Below are 14,947 nucleotides of genomic sequence, written 5' to 3'. Positions count from 1 at the left end.
CCTCTTTTTCCCCACTATATCGTCTCAAATCTCTTGCAAAAGAAAGATTTAGAATTCTAAATAAAGCACATTTGAGTCTCATCCTTCACTGAATCCTTGTGCTGACTAAGAATATATATAAAAAGAATTAGACCATATATATGTATATATAAATGTGCAGATTTTATGGCAGTTTAAATCTCAGCACTTGAACCTAGTGCAGTACGGGTAAATAACAGTTTTGTAGCAGTCTGACAAGTTTTAAATGTCGTCTTGGGCATATTGAACTGGAATGAACAAAGACACCGGGGTGTTATTTGTGAGAAGTAAAATCAGCATATAAACCAATATTTACTGAAAACAATAAATACTCTCACACAAAAAATTGGATCTGAAACTTTTCAACTGTACTGGTTGCAAATGAGTTCCTGGTGTTCTGAGTTCAGTTCTAAAATAGCTGATGCTCCTTCTTATGTACTTTTCAGCTTACACTGCTGTGAACTTCCATGTTTCAGTGAGTTTTCTTGTAAAAGGTCCTGTACGTATCTTTTTACTCCCTAGAAATTACTTGTTACGTATCAGTAAATTAGAACTGAATTAAGTATTACTGTCTTTTCATTAAAGCATTCTATACAAAACAACAATAAATGCTAATCAGGTGGGGCACATCTGGAAACTTTATATTAAGCTGGAGAGGTTTCATTGTGGTTTTGTCAGTTCTTTTTTTTTTTTCACTTTTTCAGGAGATATTTATACACATACTGAGCAAAGTAGTGCTTTGTGTCACTGATTCCATATTAAATTCTTACAAATGAACAGAGGCTCCAGTAGTAATTCATTCAAAATCAGTGACAGAATTTGGATTGACTTCTAATAAATAATGTCAGATTTCTGAAAGAAAATGCTAATAGTTATCATTTTTCCAAATATTTCAATTTTTTTCTTACTCCCTTTTCCTTAAGGAAAACAAGACGTAGATGCACATGAGAAATTAGATCTTGATATAAAAATTGATTTAGAATGATCTAAACCTTAGAATAGCAGACAGCATCTTTAAATCAATGGATTTTTAACTACTTGGAAATCATTTAAAAGAAGTAGCAAAGGGATTAAAGTTGGAACGTTGTTAAAATGAATGTTTTAATCTCAATTAAAACAGCAACATTCATCTTCTTAGTTCTTTCATAAAGTGAAACTATCAGTCTAGTAAGAATTTTTTAAATTGAAACAAAGATATCTTCTAAAAATGGTGCTATGAAGATTTTCTAGTCTAAGAGTTTATTTCTAACTTGTTTTAGTAAGAAACTAAGTACACCATAAACAATTCAATTTGAGAAACCAACTAATTTTAATCATGACTTATTTTAAAGTAATTTTTACTCTCCGTGTAAGTGTTTTACCTTTTAAAATAAAAAATACTTAGATTTCTATGGTTTTGTTTATGAGTAACAAGGTGGACTAATAAAGTCTATTTCAGTACATTATTATTGCCTTCCCAACCACCTTTTGCTGAAGCGGAAGTATTTTGTATGATGTCCCATGTTTTTGGTTAGCGTGCTAGAATTTTTTTTCCCAGAAAGAATGAACTTCATACATTTGTCTTCATAGTTAAAATGTCACTGTTATTTTGGGTACCAGAGGTCTGGACAATGACAATTGGCATCCTCAGCTTCACAGCATAAAGAACTTTAGACGTCTTTCAAAAGGTTGGGTATGGTGTGGGATTTTTGTCTTTTTTTTTTTTTCTCTAATTTTGCTTGCCCTGTTTCTTTTGCTAGGTGCATTAAAATTTGTACAGCTATTAATAAGTTGTGCATTATGCAATCATCTTTCGCAGGTGGTATGGAGCATGGAATGGTGCTCACTGGTGAGCATGACTTCTGGGCTTTGGTTTGTCAGGGAATTCAACTGATCTAAAAGCTCACTGCTATTGAAAGGGGAAGGTTTAATTTCCCTTTCCTCCCTTCCTTGCAGTCTCACTACTTTCCTTCTCTGCATGCCTTCCTGCTGGAATGTTTCCTGGACTGACCTAGCTCTTTACCCGAGCAGAAAGCTTCACTTCCTCTTGATTTATCTCATGGAGAGGAATCTGAAAAACACTCAAAGCTGTACAATGTAAAAGACAAAAGCCAAGGAAAGGAAGTGGAAGAGGAGGAGCCCAACTGCTTGCACCTCACACTTGCAAACATATGTAAGCAGTACAGGGTAGTAGGCTAAGCTTCTGTATTTAATCTTGGTTGGACAAAGAAATCGATTGGGTTCTACTGCAGTAGTTACTCAGCCCTGTGTTAGGGTCCAAATTCAGCCTAGCCAAGATAAAGATTCCTTTGAATTTCACAACCATGTCCTGTATGCATTGAGCAAATGTAGGACTATCTCCTTCAGTGACAGAAATTTTTTTTGCAAGTGTAACTCTGTTTTAACTGCTGTGAGAGAGCTGTAAACCTTTCTTCTACAGCTGGCTGAAGCAAGATCTGACCAAACATTAGAAACTTGTTCAAGGCAAGTATGTTTGTTGACCAACCTGCAAGATCAGATCTTTAATAAGATGTCTGTAATAAAGACAGACTCTTCTCATCTGTTCTTCAGTACACACTAGGCTTTGATCTTGATTTTGCTTCATTTGGAGGAAGGCGTATTTGTATCACTGGTTTACTAACAATAGGCCTACCTGGTCTTTTGGTTTTTACTAGTGATTTTGTGTAATTCATACATACTTTTATTGCAACATGACAATTCAATTAAGTGGCAAGAATTGTCAATGATACCTTTTTTCATGACCTTTTTATGTGCTTGCTATAGGCTTTTGTTTGGTCTGTCACTTCACTCTGAGAATCTGTAAGAATGTAGGTTGGGGTAGTTGGACAGTGTCCCTTAATCAGACTCTTCTTCTCCAGAGCAGGATTGTTTTTTGAGATGTAGGTATCACCCGCAATCTCAAAACCCAGACCAGCGGATGGGGCATGCCCCCCACCTTGGAATTAAAGCAAATAATTGCTCTAACCAGAAATCTGTGTTATCCAAAGCAGATGTACTCTAACTCAAACCAATGGAAATTCCTTTCCGTAGTACAAGCATCCATTTGTTTGGTCAAATCTGTGCAAGAAATACTATTTTTGATGGCAGCAGTAGAGAAACCGTTACGATTTTCCATCCATCTTTAACTAGGTGATTGCTGCTCTGTTTCAGACCACAGTGTTTAGCTGGGAGGAAAGCCCCTTGTGTAGCTGTTCAGTTGTCATAACAAAAAAATGTTTCTTCCACTTATCAGCATTATTTACTTCCTCTTCTGTTTTAGAGACACCAAGCAATTTTCTGGTGCTCAGGCCATAATGCAGTTTGAAAAGTAAGTAAATCATGCTGTAGAGTGAGAACAAGGTAGGGTGATGCTGATTCTGCACTTCTTTATTACCGTTACATGAATACAGCCTCCCTCTGATGCTCACCTCAAAAATTGGTCCAAATAATAGATGTCAGCAGTTACAGATATGCAAGTTAAGGTACCAAGGAGCAGTTGCGTTCTTGCCTTTCTGCTCCGTCTTGTGGTACAGAAACTGGCCACAGGGAAAGCGAGGTCTGTATTTGCAGAGAGTGTTTATCAGATGTCTCCATGGGGATTATTACTATGTTATTTGTTGACAGTTTCACAGTAGCAGTGCAGGAGGGTGGTAAGGGCAGGACCAAAATGCAGCACTAATAGTGAAGTTAGACCCTTTCCCAATTTGATTACAATTTAAAAGGTAAGAACATTAAAATGTGGATGGGGGAACTAAGAGAATCAGTTTGGTCAGAATGAGAACCAGAACAACAAAAATAAGGATGATAAGGACCTGGTTACAGAGGAGACTGCAATGCTGTCTTGATCTGTCCTCCTTGGTGAGAGCTGAAACCTGTTTATTGGAGCATGTACACTGCCATAATTTGGTGAAATTCTCTGCTTTAAACACAAAAGAGGATTGTGGATTTCAATGCTGTTCATTTAGCACTTTTTACAAGCTGCCACTTGTTAAAAAAAAAATGTTTGTACAGGTTCTCTGAGGGTGAAGAGTACGTGTAGGAGCAAGTAGAGAAATTTACTTCTGTGTATGTCAAACTTTCACACATGCATCTGTAAGTGTAGTGCATACATACGAGCCAGTAGGAGGCTTCCTTCAAACAGAAGGGTGTGAGGGCTGGCTGTTTGCTGAGAGATGCTATAAATGGAGATCTTTTGGAAGATCTAAAAATGAACTGATGCTAGTGCAAGACAGCATTTTGTTGAGTGAATGTTTAGTAAGAAATCAATAGAGAAGATGAGTATCTTCTAGAATACTATATATAGCATTTATTCCTAAATTCAGAAACAAGTTCTGTTTGTGAAAATAGATCTTAACTGACAGCTGCTTGAATTCAATTGTGTGGTTTTCTTTTTATAGGAGTAATGTAGGGAATTACAGGTCATTTGTATCATCCTGTCTCTTGGAAAAATGTTGTCAGTTCCCACCTTCTTGTGTGAACTTCCTAGGAGCTAATTTTTGCCTTTGCTTTGGAAGAAAAGTTTGTACCTTGAAAAGAAATAGGAGGTGACCTCAGGCCACAGTTCAGCTTGGGGACAAGGGAAGGAACAACTACAAGCAAAATAAAATGCCAGAAAAATAAAGTGAAACAAAGAAAAGAGGACTGGGTCTGGGTTAGACCTGGGCGAAGGCAGAGCAAGCAGGAATGCTTACCATGATTTCTGAAGGGTACAGTATATGTTGATAGGAAATTAAATTTATTCTTCTATTTGGTGTGGCAGTTGCTGATGGTTAAGATCTGGTAGCATATCTTGTTCACTTCCCACTTGCAGGCCCGTTCCATATCTTGTTACTGTTATAGATTTGGAGATTCCACAATTTCTTTCGGATTATTTCAGAAGTGGGCATTTTGCATGTGTATTCATATTTGCATGTGTTCTGTGACAGAGTCTCTACTCTTATCCTCTTCAGCATCTGTCCCCCAACTTCAGAGTGCAGTAGGTATTGTATTGACATATCAGCCTCTCATCAGCTGTCTTTTCATTGGTTCTGAGGCTTTTTGAGCCTGACATCTACCAACAGTAATGAACACATCTAGTCCCTCCCTTTGAGTCTGCATTTTTTCCAAACATGATTCTGTCACAAAACACAGTGTCAATAGGTAAAAACTAAACATTTTTAGAAGTCACCCCACTGCTTGGACCCAACCCATCTTAATTTCTACTGCTCACTTTAAAAATTAAATAAATTGGCATTCTGTTTGGCAGAGCTTTGTCACAATTTTCAGCCTTTCCTCCGTCCCATCTGCTCCCCCAGCTGCTCAGTCACACCCTGTCCTCCATTTTCAGTGTGCCTCACTGCAGATAGATAAAATAGCCGGTAACTGTTAGTCAGGATGTGTCACTTCCCTTCCCACTGTCCCATCTGCTCTTCGCTCTCTCTCAGATTTTCACCCATGCTCTTGTTTTTATGCTGTCCTGTTATTTTTGGCAAATGGCTGCATTGCGGATGACCCAGATTCGAGGTGTGCATTGAGGTGTTCACTCTTCTGGTAATGGGGTGATTACCAAGTTTAGGGATAGACATTGAAGAGTTGACCTATCATTTATCTAAGAACATTTTCCAAAAGAAGGCACTTATAATCATGTTTAAGATTGACTGATTGGTATCTCTTGCTTCTGTATAGACGTAAATAAATTCGGGCCTTACTCTTCAGTTTTAATGCAGTGGGTGTTGAAGCCTAAAGTATTCAGGTCCGCAAGTTGCATTGGTAAAAGGAACCCTAGCAAGTTGAGTGTTTCTCCGAGCCTTTTCCTGATATGCATAATGGCACTGCCCGTACGCCTCCTGTACTACAGCAACTTTACTGACAAACTTTTACGCATCTGTCCACTCCTCTCAAAAATCCTTGCAAACCCTATTTAACAGATGATTGCAAAGACAATTTCATTTCATTTTTGCTGTGTAAAGTTGATTCAACATTCCATTAGCTTTTAAACATTACTTCTCTAGTAAAAACCCTCAGGAAACTGAAAGGATGGAGGTTTAATAACCATAGGAAGCACAGTTGCTCTGCTCTCATATACTGGGAGAGGCAGTGAAAGATAATACTGGACTAGGTGTTATATTCACGGTAGTTAATTTGCTTCATGTCATTCTGGCCATAGTATCTGTTCATCTTATTCCATGGTGCGTATATTCCCATAAGAAATATTCAACTGCTTCTCAGATTTTACCATACACTCTTATTTTGCCATGTGCTTGGATTGTCAAGTCTGTGGAAGGGTATTTCAAAAAGAAATAAATATTGCGAATCTGTTTGAATCCATGAAGATGGATGCTTGTTTAAATTGCAACAAATTTAATTCCCTTGCTTGAGAATTCTTGAACTATTTTTGGTATGAGCAAGTTTGATAATGTCACTGACTTTATGTAGAAGTTTTCTTTAATCTGTCCAAGGCCAGCTGTATAAATGAGATGCGTTGTGAATACAGCATGTGTATGTATTTTCCAACTTCTGAGCAGTTAGTAAGAATTTACAGCTAATGTCTGTTAGGGAAGACTTCTTGCCACATGTAGCCCTGTCATCAGGCTGGGTTTGCAGCATAGTGGAAAACATGCACCCCAGTTCCCAAGCCCTCCCTAAAACAGTGTGAAGCATGGATTCAGCATCCCTCTCAATAACAAGCATCTGGGACATGCCAAATCACCACGGTGCCACCACTGTTGCTAGAAAAAGTTTAAGAATTGTTGTGTATGAAGATGTAGGATTGGGTCGCTGATAAAATACCAGGGAATGTATTTCTGTAAAAGAAATACTTCAGTGTGATGTTTTGTATAAGACCACTTAGTTTTGACTGCTGTATAAAATTTGGTCTTGGGCATCTCCTCAGGAGGGTGGATGACTTATGCTGATCAGTATTCTCCAAAGTATTTTCTCTGTTGTTGGCTAGCTAGGAGGTGTAAATGCACGTAGGAAAAACTGGTCCCTCAATTTCATCTCTCCTTGCCATTCCGTAATATTGTACACAGTCCGGTAAATCAGTGAAAATGCAAATTTATTGTTGATGAGCTCTAACTCACCTTAGAAGTGCTTTTAAATGATGCACTTCTGTCTGAAGCCACTTCTGTCACGTTTGTTTGTTTTCTGCTCATAGTGGTGTAATTACTACCTTGCAAAGCAAATTAAATGAGTATTTTCTCTCACGTCCTCTCTGACTTCAAACTTGCACCATGTCCTTTAACTTGACTCTTAATTCTAACTTAAATGATCTGTTCTGGTGTGTATTGTCCTTCAAAATCTGTCTTTCTCAAGAAACAACCATTATACAAGTTTCATATTTCCAGCTTGGCTTTTACTTAAAAGCTACATATAGCATGCGCATGTAACTGGAAATGGATTTAGGAATGGGAATATTTGGACTGTGGAAATCCTTTTCATGCCTATCTTCTTCCACAACTCTCAAACACATATGAAGATATACTTTTCAAGATACACCACTACGAAATGATAGTATCATTTATTTTTCCTAAGATGACTGAGAAGGCCCAGTTGAGAGAGATCTGATGTTAGCCAAATTTTCTAGACCAAATAATGTGCAGAGAGAAGTTTTTTCCCAACTTCTGGCAAAAGTGTCTGTCTGGCAAAAATATCTGAGACTGATATTCCTTTGCAGCAGGAATTGAATTGCATTGGAATATTACACCAAATCCCATTCAGTTCCAGGAGAGGTGGCCTGAGCCAACCTTTGTAAGTCACCTCCTGTGTCATGCTGCATGCCTTTGGACTGAGTATCTTGACAATATGTTTGGGGTTTTTTTGTGTAGTTTAAATGCTATAGTCCCTTTATTTTAATGTGTATGGGAAGGTGAGGTGGTGGTGATTACTAAAAGTAAAGTATGATGAAGTATTGATGCGAGATTATGTGCGAGATGGAACATTGAAGAAGGACGCAAATTCAAGGGGTTTTGCCAGACAGACACAGATTCATTGTCATTTTAACAGTAGGTGCTTTTTCACCGCTCCATCTTCTAGTGGTATTTCCAACTGGAAAAGAGGAGAGATAAAGAGACAGCACAAAGATCCAGACAAATCCATAGCAGCTGCTTGTGTTGTTGCAATGGAACATATTGATAAAATCATTAAATAGCAGAATGAACAGTTGTGGGTGTGGAGGATTTTTTTTTTTCATTTTGTCTGCTTTCATGAAAACAACTTGCTATATATTCAGAAAAATCCACATGCTGGTAGATGTTTAAATCACGGATGTTATTAAGGATTATCTAGACCAGCCTCAGTCCTTTTTCATGGATAAATTAATGCTTCCAGTGTATTAATTTGAGCACAATAGCTGCTCAGGTACATTCATAGTTAGCTTTTTCTGGATGACATGAGATGCTTACAGAACATTTTCTTTTTATACCTTCAGTGCAGCCGCGTAAAAGCTGTATTGACATCAGAGACTGTCAGGAAAATGTGTACTGCTTTTTGGATAAGTGCCTAGCAAACTTAATGAAAATTAGCTACAACAAAACCCAGAAAGAGTTCAGTGTTTGTCTAAGCTGTTTCTATCTTAAGTTACTCCCTTATACTTTATAGATGGCCAAAGGCTTTTATAGTCTGTACTACAGTTAACTTGTATTGTTAAACGTAATAGCACTTTTGTAGAGGATGATGTATTATATGAAACAGTTTTGTTTATTTTTTTAATAGCTGTACTCATTTTTTTAAAAAAGTGGCAGAGCTTTTTTGGCTATTCGTGTTATTTATCTTAGTTGTACTGCATTAGGTTGTAAAACAGGCAGATCTCACAAATTTACCAAGTCTAATCAGTGCCTTCGTGGAAAATGCAGTCCAACACCAGCTGTCTGATGGGTTGTCCATCTCTAGCTCTTTCTACAGCTCTACCAGAAGATTCTTTCTTTTTCCCCCCTTTCCTAATTAAAACTGTTTCTCTGTAGAGTTGACAAATTAGTTTGATGGACAAAGGGAGAGTGAAAGATAGATCTGATAATAGACTATGCTATATAGGTAAGGTACAACCTGATCACATTTAATTATCCTGGAGTAAGAAGAGGGTAAGTTGAGTGGCTCTTAACACAGAAGTTTAAGCTAGCATGAATATCACTGCTCTTTATTTAAACCTGGTTGTTAACATGCATTTAATAGTGATATTTTGAACATTTTATCTGAGTGCATACACTTATGCACACTGAAAACGCGTATGTTTTTCATATATGAGACTACACATTCATACAGTGTAGTTCAGGAGGAGACAAACTTAAGATATCCTCTACCAGTGTAGAAACTAAGGAGAATATTTCAGAAGTCCTTGGGTAGCTTTAGAGGTGCAAAGTACTATAAAGGGAAAAAGTTGCTTTACTAAGTAACTGTCAGTGTCTATGGTTATTTATGTAATTACTTTATATTCTCTGCTCTTTTCCTATCATGCCCTAGTTTTGATCCAGAATTTTCAGAGAAAAATTTCAATCCCTCTTTTCGTACATGAGTGTTTTTCCTGGGAGATTGACTATTCCTGTATTGCGCATACAGTCTGATACAGTATGTTTCCTTGAAGGTTATCTGTCTCCATCTTTGTGCTGACTCAGACTGACTCATACACCAGATATAGTTTTGACTGGGGCTAACATTCAATTTACCAAAGATCAACTGTGCAGTAATATGTTAAAATTGCTTTTTTTATGCTTGTAACTGGCGTTAGTATTTTAATTGTCTAGGAATGTGTTTTTAGTTCTGTTTTGAGTGTGCGTTTATGTTGTTTCAGTTATCTGAGAATGAATTCTGGTTTGGCTGCAGCTACTAAAGATTAATTACTACTCCTTTTTTTTTTTTTGATGCTGCAGTCACAAACTTGTATGTTTCCTGCAACATCAATGTTTATAACATGAAGGCTGAGCAGCGTCTAATATTATACTTAGTTCCCATGCTGTGGCAAATGCTCATCGCTTTACAAGAAGCATTCAGTCTTTTGCAAATTCAGACACTATGGGGCCACGAAGGACAAGATATTTTTCCTTATGTATTAATGAGACAGTATTTGCCTGTGATTTGATATAGCACTCGTTATAATTTGCTTGAACAACTAAATGTTGGAGGAAGCTAAAATGTTTTCACCCTTCTTTGACTATCTTCTTGCAGTCTCTGTGCAGCACTCATACCTGTGTTGGTAATGCAAAATACAGATTCCGAAAAATATAAACTAGTATATGATGGAAAGAGATCTACTTTATTTGTATCATTACAACAATAGTACCAAAAACTTTATAACAGATGTTTATACATTTGAACATGAGCAGTTATATTTGTACTGAAAAAAAAATTGAGATTGCATGTGTATTTAAATATTTTTTTTATATGGAAGTGTCTGTTTATTAAGACTCATTGTGATAGCTGATTCTGATCTGACTCTAGAATCTTTCAGTGAAGTCTTATTAAACAACCAAAGTAATGATGACTTCTGAAGTTGTTTGATGCTGTTTGTTTTGTACTGAAGTGCTTTACTCCATAGTGGAACTTATTGGATAGTATTATCCACCCCAAAAGCATGTTGTTGCAGTTTATGTTCATCAGCAAAAATTCATCAAGGAGTACACTTAAAAAGAAAAGATTTAAGACATGGAACATATAGAGGTGCGTCTGGGTCTGAGCTCCTTGGTACAGGACAGACATGGACATGCTTGAATGAGTCCAGCAAAAGGCCACAAAGATAGTGAAGTGACTGGAACATCTGCTATAAAAGGAGGATAGACCCAGAGAGCTGAATCTGTTTAGCCCAGAGTAGAGAAGGCTCCATGTGTATAAATACCTAATTGTAGGGGAGGAGAAGACAAAGTTAAGATTCTTCTCAGTGGTATTTAATGACAGGACAAAAGGCAACAGACACAAATTAAAATACAAGAAGTTCCATTTTAAGTGTAAGAAAAACTTTTTTTTACTGTGAAGGGTAGTCAAACACAGACACAGGTTGCCCATCGAGGTTGTGCAGACTCTATCACTGGAGGTCTTCAAAACCCATCTTGACACAGTCCTGAGCAGCCTGCTCTAGCTGACGCTGCTTTGATGACCTTTCTAGGTAACCTCCAGAGGTCCCTTCCAACCTCATCTGTGATTCAACACCACTTTTTATCATGAAGTTTTACCTAAACTTAAATTACATTGGTGGAAGCTGCTAGATATTTTAAAAGCTTAGGGGTCTGTTCCGAAAGAATTTGAACTGGATAAAAATTGTTTGTCATAACTACAATGTCTTTTTCTAACATCGCTTGAAAAATTGTAGGGGTTGTTAACTTCATCTTCACCTTTTGTTTTGACCCTCAGGAACGTTTCTTCTCACCAAGAATTTGTCGTCGACTTCATGCTGTCCTAGCATCTGTTAGCACTTCAATGTTGATTTTATCAAATCTAGTATTTCTTGGAGGAAATCACGTTGGAAAAATCTACTGGAACAGGATCTTTATGGAAGGCAAGTTTATTTTTATATGCTTTCTAGATAACAGAATTTTCCAAGTATTGCATAAAGTGCGCTGAGCCAGGTTCTTCTTTCAGTGCACTAACAGGGAGTAGCCTTTTTCTATTTCTGTTCAAAACCATAAAAAAATGTGTCTGAAAAAATCTATATAATTATGCAAGCTGTGTGATTACAAAGAAACATTGTCTTTCTCCCATCGAATCTAGAGAGAAAGTCATTGGGCTTCTTTGTCAGTGACATCACTGAAGATCAAATAATGTATGACAGGTTAGCCAGGCTGGTTTTTTTTTTTTTCTCTGCATCGCATATACATCAGTAAGAAGAACTGTACTAAAGCAAACTCCATAGATTCTGTGGAAGGTCAGTGAATGAGATCTGCATAATACAGCATAATTTGGCCATTAAGTCTCTTTTTATAGTGGATCTGTTGTTAGGATAGGGACTTTTTGACTACTGAGGACAAGGTTTGAAGGCAGGGGAGCTTGGGTGACAGTACAGCCTGTGGTGCTGCTGAATAAGCAGTATGCAGCATTGTGCTGTGAGCTGACTCAGCAGACAAATCCAGCTTTCAGGCTTTTTGCCAAAGCTCAGTGTAAGCAGGACCAGTTTTCTGAGGTTCTTATTGCTGCCAGAGCCCCACGTTGTCAAATAAAGGTCTTGTAGAGGAATATTTTTTTGTCATGAGGGAAGAACTAATTGGCTTCTGAGCCTAGAAGTGCTCTCCTACAAAGACCATAACTGTCTATTGCTCCTGGTTTGTAATAAAAATGTACACATATGTTTGAAGAGTGTAACACTAAAAGATAAAGATAAATAAATTCGTGTATAGTCTGCACTGTTCTGGTGAATCCAATTCATCGATATCTTCTGACCAAACTAAATACTGCAATATATATACTCTTTGTTCATTCCTTTGTTAGCCATAAACCAGACAGCTGGTGCTGTGCAATGCTTTTAGTTAAGAGGCTGAATTATCTTAGTAAGCATGGCCAAAGGCTTGCTTACAGGTATATTGGGTGATGAAAATAAAAAATACTTCCTGCTTTTTCTCTGTTTTGCGAGGAATGGAGGACCAGAGCAATAAGGAAAAAAACACAGTACATGTCAGGTATACTTTACTTTGAGAAGCTGCCTGGAAATTGGACAGCCATCATTTAACTGAAGTATAAACCCCTACTTTAACTATCCAATTTTCCTTGCTAAATTGTGAGGACTGCCTCTCTTGAGGGCAGTTCATCCCACATACATCTATCTTAGCATGGGATGAGTGGCATTGTCATGCTTCACTGAGTTCAGAAGCATGTTGTACTGGCTAGTTTAGATTAGATTGGACATCCAGCCTTTGAGAAAGTGTCCTTCAGTAGACATCCAACTAAGAGTGAATTTCACCCTTGGTTAGAAATTATTTACTGCAGAAAGATAGAAAGGCTGGCTGCTTGAAGTCCTGCAATGAAGGGTATCTGACTGTTCTACCAGATTGCAACCTTTGTGCATCATGTTATACCGCTGACAGCAAAAATAGACCTTACACCAAGTTGCATTGACAACAGTGTAAAATACATAATATAACCTCTTCTCCTATATGGCATTTTGAAGGTTAAAGTTAAAATATGTCTAGTTTTGGTTACTGCAGTCTAAGAAAATAATAAACGTCTGACAATTAAAGGGAAAGAAATACGGCAATGTGATTGGAAGTCTAGGAGTCATAACCCTGAAATAAATGGCATTCTGTTTTGAGAGGAAAGTATTGAGGGGAGAAGGGAGAAAATGGAAGTTTCTGCAAAGAAAGTATTAACAAGCTCCATTGTTGTTTGAGATGTCATTAACAAAAAAAAGAAGAGACATTCCTGTATCGGATTGTTGTATGTTCTAGTCTGGTTTATGTAAGACAATTGCAATTTTTTTTTAACCCTAAGGTGTTGCTGATATCGTGCAATGATGTATTAGGAGCTATATTGCACTTAGCTTCTGAGATTGTTAGCAGCGATCCATAAATATCTAGATATTAAGAGGCTTAAAGGTGCAGGAGGAATGAAATTAGGTAGCAAAGGACCTGAAAGGATGATGTCCCTGTGTCTGTATGATATTTTGCTGTCTGTTCTGTGCATCTCATGTGAAGCCCTCATTCAAATTTGTTTGCAACTGAAAAGAAAACGAAGGGCTACTTCAGTGACTGACTATTCAGAGTTGTAGTTTGTGTTTTGAGATGGACCTTGTTTTGATTTAGAAGATTCTGCTGTACAGTAACTAGCATATGGTCTTCCAGCATTCTTGTTCCTCCAGATTTCACTTTTGCTGAGAAATCTCACTTGCTGCTGTTGTGCATAAACTTACTTAAGTTCTTTATTTTTTTTTCCTAAAATACATGTATGAATGCTACACTGATGGATCGCGTAGTTTTGAGAAATATTGTGTAGTGGCAGGAATAGTACTGAAGATGTCACATCTTTTCAAATTACTCATTCCTCTTCATGCACAAAGGAAGCTTGTTTTTATAGTCATTTATGCGACCTTACTTGGTAGGTCCAGTTCATTGTGAAGTGAACTGATGAAATACCAAGAAAATAGAATTTTTGTCTGCAGTAATAAGCATACAGTGATTTTTTTCCCTGCTTATCTCTCGAAGGATGAGAGCTGTATAAAAGCAAATATTCACATGGTTTTGGGGCTGTTCTTTAGAGATGAAGCAATAAAGCATGTTCTTCTGTTTTCTGTTGAATAACATTGGTTTGAGCCTCCGTTCTAGATGAAATTTGTTGGAGCATTGCCATGTTTAAATTAAACTGTTGCTGTTGAATATCAATGATTTGCCATTTGTCCGTTACAATCTTAGGGCCTGATCCTGCAATCATATAAATGCAGAAAGATCTTTTTATCTAGACAGTCCCAGAATGTGTGCAGACACATCTGCCTGGGTTAATATGTTTGCAGGGTCAGAATTAATCACGAAGAGCCCACATCTCATATACTATGTTAAAGCCTTTATGTTAAACATGGCATGTACAGGTACAAAAAATGCAAGAGAGTCTACACTATGACTGCACGGGCAGTGTTCACTGTTGTGCATTATGTTCTGTGTGACATACACAGCTAAATAAACTACACCACACACAGAAAACATTGGGTTGTTCCTACACCGTGATGCATTCTTGGCAATCTACAGCTCATTTTGAAAAAGACAAGTTTGCTATTTCGTGAGCTTTGCTGATCACAGCAAAATGCCCCAGATTTTCAGTGACTTGAGCAAGTTTCATACTACAACCTTTTTCTTATCATTATAATGAATGCCAGTAAAGTGTAGGATGGTATGATGAGTGATTGCTGTAGTGGATTGGCAAAGTCCATTTTACAGGTAGCTATGTGGATAATGTAGAAGCTGGATCAGATAATACTGCCAAACACACATGTTCTGCTGGTGTAGCAGACCAGTGCATGCTGTTTTAGCATAATCTTTCAGAGGCTGAAGTAGTTTGAATGTGTAGA

The 14,947-nt window shown here is 37.4% G+C and overlaps 1 protein-coding gene across 5 annotated transcripts in view; it reads left to right on the top strand.

Annotated features, from left to right (window-relative positions):
* The window catches only part of HHAT (hedgehog acyltransferase), a 147,074-nt gene that overhangs the window by 76,604 nt on the left and 55,523 nt on the right, over positions 1-14,947 (top strand). For all 5 annotated transcript variants that reach the window (XM_054063712.1, XM_054063711.1, XM_009559503.2 and 2 more), the window contains one exon: positions 11,314-11,458. In XM_054063712.1, coding sequence (XP_053919687.1) covers positions 11,314-11,458 — 145 coding nt within the window. The remainder of the gene's footprint in view (positions 1-11,313; positions 11,459-14,947) is intronic.

This window comes from Cuculus canorus, chromosome 3 (genome assembly GCF_017976375.1).
Source record: "Cuculus canorus isolate bCucCan1 chromosome 3, bCucCan1.pri, whole genome shotgun sequence".
NCBI lineage: Eukaryota > Metazoa > Chordata > Aves > Cuculiformes > Cuculidae > Cuculus > Cuculus canorus.
This window is presented reverse-complemented; position numbering and strand designations above follow the sequence as displayed.